The sequence below is a fragment of the Pecten maximus genome, unplaced genomic scaffold (genome assembly GCF_902652985.1).
Source record: "Pecten maximus unplaced genomic scaffold, xPecMax1.1, whole genome shotgun sequence".
NCBI classification, from domain to species: domain Eukaryota; kingdom Metazoa; phylum Mollusca; class Bivalvia; order Pectinida; family Pectinidae; genus Pecten; species Pecten maximus.
The window spans coordinates 1-8128 of NW_022981572.1; the positions used below are offsets into that span (position 1 = coordinate 1).

The following is an 8128-nucleotide window of genomic DNA, read 5'->3' on the forward strand; positions in this document are numbered from 1 at the left end:
CACGTACCACCTGTCTATAACTACCACCTGTACCACCTGTCTATAACTACCACCTGTACCACCTGTCTATAACTACCACCTGTCTTTATATTTTAGAGGTCCTTCGTAATCTGCCTATATTTTATCTACTTTAGTGAATGTCGGTTAATTTTCACAATTCTGTCATGAATTAACTACAATTGTACCCACCTGGTGGAATGACAATGGCGTCACCTCAAAGAACAGGAAGTTATTTCTCACTGGAACCACAGACTTCACAACACCCGCAGGTTGTCCATTCTCTGAAGGGTATAATTTAACAGCTATCAACACTTTCATCCTTGAATATTGCTGAAATGTAGATTATTGGTTGAGATTGCCATATCTTTAGCACCCATGTCACAATTGTAGGGAAGACAGAACACTTGAAACCTAGCTTGTTTATTTTTACTATAATACTACTTACAGTCAACCTACCTGATAATAATTAGTCACACTGTGCAGTTACAAAAACACCAGAGTAAGACGATTCGCTCAGTAAAACTGTTCACAGGACGAAGTCTACATGTGAAATCTGGACTGTAAACAATAATTATGAAAACTTGGGATTTTTTTTATTTTTATTTCTTTTATTTATTGATCTTTTTTTGTGTGTGTTTTTTTTTTTTTTTTTTTTGGTTTGTTTCTCAAGTTGAGACAATCTTATAAAACAGGTAAGTGAGATTATCAACCTTTTAAAGTCTTCCATTAAGCACACCCATTCTCTTTTCCAGAAAACTAACAGTATTCCGTCTTTTTGTAATGCAGAGTCATCTGCTCACATGAGCAGGTATTGATTGTTATGTTATTAGTTTGTGTGAGAATATTATGTCGTTTTCTCACAAAGTCGTGACATCTCTCACTTACATTACAAATGATGGAACCATTGATACCTGCTCAAAGAGTAGATAACTCTGCAATACAAAAAAGATGGAACATGAAGTACATGTACATCTGAATGCTTCAGGGAACTAGTAAGCTAGGCCTACTGTCAGCAAATATTGTACAGAAACTAATGACTATTTTAATCTAACAGACCAGTCATATCACAAGAAAAATCAATTTTATAAGTCCTTATTTCATTTATTTCTTTAGATAAGGTTTTATTTACAATGTCCAAACTTGCTAGTTTCTCTATATATACCCACCGTTGAGTGCAAACAGATCAAGTGCCCCTCCATCCTCATTTGACCATGATGGCGGAACAAGGTAGTAGATAAAGGCAATCCGTCTCCCTTCCAGTTCATCATCATGGCACAGCAGTGTGTCTACAACAGTCACATGACAGTCATGTAATTGCAAACTCTATTTATATCAAAATATATTAACTCTTGTTTGCCTCGACTGAAGCGAGTGAGGGATGTTACTGTAGGAGGAAACCGGAGTACCTCGGGAAAACCAACGTGGTCAGGTAGGTGACTCGATGCCTTTTCATATTTTATCATGGAATTGAATTCTGGCCGCCTAGTTGAAAGGCAAGTGTGTTACCACTGTACTTATGTGCCACCCAACCATTATTGACAGCCATGTGTAATATACATGTACAAACCGCATGAACCATGTAAGGTTTACTGTTTTTACTGTTATCACCGGTAAAAAAAATTTACAAGGGGGGGGGGGAAGAGGCAAAAACTCATATCTTGTAAGTCTATTGTGTTTTTTGTTTTTGTTTTGTAACAGAAAGCATCACAAATCAAATTTATTTTAATGCTTCCGCTGGGGATCAAACCAGGACCGCAGGATTACAAGTCTTAAACTCAACCAATCGAGCCAAAAGAAGTTCTCTTTGCTAGCTGACCGGTTGTTGTGAAAAATTCACCAGGGCTCAGTTTGACAACTAGAACACAAATCTTGAACATCGTTCAACACAAAAAAAAAAAAAAAAACTCCCTAGAGAATTCAAATGGATTCTAGGAAAAAAACAAATATGTAAGATATATCTGAAAACAAAATCATGCCACCATACAGTATTTTACAAGATACAATTTTTCACATTTTTCTGCATAGGCAGAAATTCAGGAATATATATATATAAGTTCATCCCCCACTTTTAGTATTGTACATACTGCCAAACTGGTTTAAGAATTTAAGAGAGAAACATAATTTTGTTCATCTTCATATACTGACAGATTATATACATTCACCAAATTAAATAAAAAAAAAAAAAATCATTATGCATATCAATTAAATATAATTATTACATAACTGACATGTTCTGTCATGTCATGTGACCTTGTCTTAAATATCCTAAGACTACCGTGACATCACAGATAAATGACGTGATGTCACATAATTGTTTTGGTCATGTAAAACGTACTGTTCAAGTCAAAATTATAAAGAAATAAATATGAGACTTTCCACTAATTTTTTCATAAAATGAGTATGTGATTAACAGAATCTTAAGCTTGTGTTGGTGTTACATGGAATTTTTATTAATTTGATAAATGATTTAATTCACCACTCACCTTAATGCTTGTGACATATCAAATTATTGAACTTATTCACCTGCGACATGAATTCAATATTACATTGACATGCATATATGATATTCTCTATATACTGTATTTAATGAACAGAATTAAAAAAAGTTACAGATAAAAATATTTGTTTGTTTTTGTTTGTTTTTGTTTAACGTCCTATTAACAGCCAGGGTTAGTTTTGGTGGTGGAGGAAAGCCAGAGTACCCTGAGAAAAACCACCGGCCTACAGTCAGTACCTGGCAACTGATCAAAATAACAGCAACTACAAGTAACTATACCTGTAAATTCGTACTTGGCACAAGACATGTCGACTGTGTTGTTTAGGGGTATATGGGTCACTGTTTCCAGCCATTCTTTAAATTTCACATAAATCAGGTCCCTGTTAAACAGAATTAATCACTTTTTGAAAGATGATTTCTGATTTTATATCTTCATAACAATATTTTTATCATGAAGATTCTCATTTCTCAGACAAATATATCCTACTTGTTCATATTATAGGATATATTATGATACCCCACTATTACAATGTACCAAATTTCTCAACAGAATTTTAAGTTATAAAATATAATATGATATAACGGTTGCACAAAAAATTCTGATTTATAACCACATTTCCTATTTTTCTGTCCTGAATTGATATGTTTGTGAAAATGATCTATCAAACATTCTTAATATCAAAATTGTTTTCATTATTTTTATTTACAGATTTTCTTTTCAACTCGATCATTATCATGATTTGTAGCTTACAGATTTTAAAAAACGTATTAACAATTACATAAAAAGTGTCAAACACAACAGTATTTACCTTAGAGCACTGATGTGAGGGGTCTGCACAACTTTGAGATCTTCTCTGCTCTATAACATTTAAAGAAAAAAAAACTCAATGTCAGTTTAGATGTTTTCCTTAATAAATGAATATTTAAGTTTATAGTTACAATACATAACAATTATTTCTCTGCTAGGATTATTACAGTTTGTAATATCATGTGAAAGTTGAAGATTTGTGATATTCATTATGGGGCGATTACTCATGATCAAAACTTCTAGCCTCAGAATGAAACATTTACAGACCTCACCTTAACACGAAAACTTAAATAAAACTCATTTCAAATTGCTGTTTCTTCTGTATTATTGAATTTATAAAATTATGAACAACAGAAACGTTTTATTGTTTTTCATGTTTAAATATAGGGTCAAAAATTGTAAATCTCCTAAATATGGAGGGTCGGGATGTATGCAGTATGCAATTTTTATCTTTAGTTACAATACTTTCATAGAGGCTGAGTAAAATGTTAATTAATTATAATTGATATTTAAATACATAAATTTCAAATTCATTCATGACTGGAAGTTTATGAACAACCTGGTAAAACTTGTACAGGTCATTGTTTTTCTCTGTGAATGTCAAGTCCAGAAGCTCTTCCTGAAGGCTCTCAAGGAATTCTTCATCTTCAATGAAAGTTGGCAGGACACCGTGGGTGAATGGTTCATGGCACAGTTGCAATCCACCTGGAATGAAAACCAGTAAGTGTTCTGTAAATACACTATCATTTCTGTGGTCTTAGCTTAATGTAAATTAGAGTCTGAATACTTCTTAATTTTCAGAGATGTAACAAAAATTTCAAAACGTAAAAACACATTTGTAATATTTCTACCTGTGTTAAGTACAAGTGTATAAAAAACATATAATTTTATACATGTATGAATCAGTCATTAAAGAAATGCTTGTCAAAATATATATTTGACATAGAAAATATGTAAAATATAAGATAATTAGAATCCTTTAGATGGATGAAAGGGGAATAAGGGAACAGAAATCTGCTGGTTTGACAATCTATACCTTATGATAAAGATTCAAGAAAAGATTTAAGTCTAAAAAGTATTTTTATGCACAACTTTCAAGCTGCTCTACTAGATGGAGTCATTCATTCACCCCCAATCAAACTCCTCAGATGTACTTCTAAGCTAACAAAAGGGAATTCTGTTTGGTTTAATGTTGTTTTCGTACTTTTTAATATTGCGAGTCGACGATATGTTCGTGTTTGCCTCCTTATGATATCATAAAAACTGATGCCATTTTTATAGTAATACCTGTCCTCACTGAAGCATAAAACACCCAGCAGGACACCCCACCTGGTCACATTACACTGACAGCAGGTGAACCAGATGTCCAACACTAAATTAACAAGTGATGCAAACTCTAGCTGGTATGTCTCATATTATTGTGGTGGATTATAAATTTGTCGGTGTATTGTAAAATAGTGTGTTTATTTGGTATTTTTACTATTAAATTTCTTCCTGAACATTGCTTATTTATTGTGTAACCAGTAAACGTGCCAGCACTACATTTGACAAGGCCAACAGAGAAATATTAGTAAACTTGAAAGAAACTTGGCTGGCTGGTCAGGATGAGAAATATGTTTCACCCATACCCCAGGCATCTACAAATAGGCTGAATCGCAATGACGTCGCATGGTCGAGTGACTTCTGACTGGTAGGCAGAAAAAAACAAACAAACTGAAGCTGATGATAACGTTAGCTTGACTGAGCTAGGCCTATTTAAAACAGGGCTTTTTCCGGGGGCTTTTTGGGGCCGTTAATGGGCCCCATTCCCAATTGAAATTATTTATTTCATATTAAAGCCAATTCCCAAAATTTACAGTTTACTCTTGAAAAAAACTTTCCCAATTCACCAATTTTCTTCCCAAAATGAGACAAAAAAGTCCTTTCCCAAACCAGTGAGAAAAAGTCCTGTAAAATCACATTATGCCCACATCCTGCTGTGTGATCAACTGCACCAGTAGAGGAAACATTGAAAACAATGTTGCATTCCACAGAATTACCAAAAGTGCTGACAATTGAGATAAATAAATTGTTACAATGAAGGCAAGATGGATGGACCTCTTCTGCAAATTGTTGGGCATGCAGTCGCCATTTTGTCTCAGGTACATTTAAATTAACGATTTCACACCAGACATTCACTCGAGATAATCCATATAAAGGCCTAAACAGTTAAGAATTAACTAATGATTATGCAATCTTTTGATATATTTTCGTTTGGTTTCAAATCAAGATCGTTCAAAGATCTAGATCTGTTTGCAGTTAACTAACAAGACCCTAGCTTGTACTTCACAATTGTATACTGGGTCATTTACATCTAGTCTATTATCTGTCAAACTGTCCAAGTCTGGTGTCAGAGCTACTCCTATAACATAAGAGGCCGCTGGTCGGCCCTTTTTCTATCGGATATGGTTATACGGCACCTGTCAAAAGTATCTCGCCTTATTAACCCTCTAACATTGTTGGAGTATACTCCTATAACATAAGAGGCCGCTGGTCGGCTCTTTTTCTATCGGATATTATTTTGCCGACTGCGACCTCTTATTTCCGAAGCACTAATTCTTTGATGCAGTTTCCGCCCGAAATCCGGGCGGAACTAAATATGCTTGAAAAAAACTCTTAAGAGGTTGACAGGTCATTACAACGATGTCTACGTATCATGTATGCAATATTTATCCCATATGTATGTCACAGACACAAATATATAGTATAATACGGTGTATAACACACAAAATACATGCCCATGTCGTTGTAGCACTTTTCTAGTCGTTTTTAAAAATGGCTGCCTAAAGGTTGATACAAAATAGGTGTCGTTATTTCAAACGGAACGAAATGATACGGACTTTGTTGTATTCCGCTTGTAGGACAGAGGTTGTAATCCATATTTGTATTAACCGGCAAATCACGTGGTATTTCTACTATCACTACCGACAGTATTGTCTGCTTGAGCTCTGCTCCGCTTCGGAAGAAGAAAACTTCATAATTTGTGTTTTTTACGAAATTATTCTCATTTAATCATTCGATTATGGAAAGAAATATATATTGGACCCTGTGGATCATTTAAATGTAAGTTGACACGCTATATTTTTTCAATATACGAACTTTGAAAATGTCATCGTCAGCATCGGGAAAATCAGCTATGGGCAGTTAGAGGTTACACGGCGCCTGTCAAAAGTATCTCGCCGTGTAAAACCTCTAACATTGTTGGAGTATGTTGGAGTAGTGTCAGAGCCAGAAGAAATTCGCACTAGGGACCGACAATCCTTTCTCTTGTTTCCTCATATAACTTTCTAAATGAAGCCGATGAAATAACAGCAAATGTTTACCTGCGTCGCACGCCTTGCCAGCCTGATACGACGACTCAAAATTCTTCACATTTTCATCTTCAGTGTAGCACTTGTTTAGCGACACTGACAGGGATTTTTGCGTGTTCGCGGACTTAGTTTTGTGCTTTCCCTTTTTCACTTTTGGCGCTGTTTCTCCGTTGACATCATCAGTCACTGTACGTTTTCGTTCCATGAAGGTTAATGCGGTTTGATGACAACAGGGAGGAAATGCAAAACACACGTGTGTACGTACCTGTTTACAACCGGAAGTTAGTTGTGTACTTTCGTTTTCAAACACATCTATTTCTTTTTAATTATTTTGTAAAATAAATTATGAAATATGCCATTGTAACTAAAACCTTAGACTCGACTTTCTCTGTCTGTAATTATTTTCATCAAAAATAGCAAATATTATTGTTACGACATCTTTTCTACTTTTTGGCCGAAAAAGCACATGTGTACTTCCGGTTTATGCTACTTCACGTTTCGATTTCGTTTTGGCGAGCAACACCAAACGAAAATTACTGTATGCAGTTTCAATAATGGTAAGTGTGGTTTATCTGCATTATATTGTGAACGGGTTTTTATTTCGAAATAATACTAATTAGTCTCATTTAGCGAGGTCAAGTTATTAACACATTTTCAAAGTTTGTGTCTTTAGTAATTTACCGGCTTTTTGTTGTTATAATATAATATACTTCAAAATCACTAACTCGGTCAGATTCTTTATGACAGAAAGCCACTTGACTAACGCTTACATGTACCTCATGTGCCCACATATAGAATTAGTATGCTGTGTTGCTTTTTTTCATATCGAAATGTTATCTGTTTTACTTTTTTTCTTTTATTAAATCATAAATGTTGGAAACATGGCTTCGTTCTAATTACTTCAGCAAGCTAAAGATCTCTGGCTATTTTTTTGTTCTTACGCCAACCGACGTTTAACAACCGAACCCTATTTGACACTACGCAAGTTCTGCCTTGATTTTAGCCCGAGTTTCCTCTGGCCCTGACACCATGTCTGGTGTAGGGCCCAGAGCGCGCTATATCAAAACGTGGAATTCTCCAACACCGTTTGGTGTCGCTAAGATTTTGGTGCAAATACAAAATCGGGCGTGACATAACACCTACCTTACATATACATTCTGTATATGGATAAATGAGATATCTATTTACCCCAGAACACCCATTTAGTCAACCTATCTAGGTGTTTTATTCCGTCAGTATAGACCATCACTTTATGCTAGTCAAAATTTCATACTTGACTCGACGCCATATTGCTAACTATGTAGGCCGCAGGCGGCCTAACTTACTACCCCAATCAATGCGCGATGGAGCGAAAAGAAAACGGTGTCGGATAATTCCATGTTTTCATATAGTAGTGCGCTCTGGCCCTACACCAGAAATGGTGTCAGGGCCAGAGGAAACTCGGGCTACACCTCTTCATGCAACCTTTTTCGA

General features: G+C 35.2%; 1 protein-coding gene across 1 annotated transcript; it reads right to left on the bottom strand.

The window, feature by feature from the left end:
- Positions 1-157: 157 nt before the first annotated feature.
- Positions 158-6921, bottom strand: LOC117320137 (prolyl 3-hydroxylase OGFOD1-like). Its single transcript, XM_033874804.1, has 6 exons — positions 6668-6921; positions 3865-4010; positions 3307-3356; positions 2777-2877; positions 1167-1286; positions 158-281 (listed from the first exon to the last, which is right to left on the bottom strand). Exons 1-6 carry the CDS (start codon positions 6858-6860, stop codon positions 163-165), a joined length of 729 nt encoding a protein of 242 aa, XP_033730695.1. The 5' UTR covers positions 6861-6921; the 3' UTR covers positions 158-162.
- Between the last annotated feature and the right edge of the window lie 1207 nt (positions 6922-8128).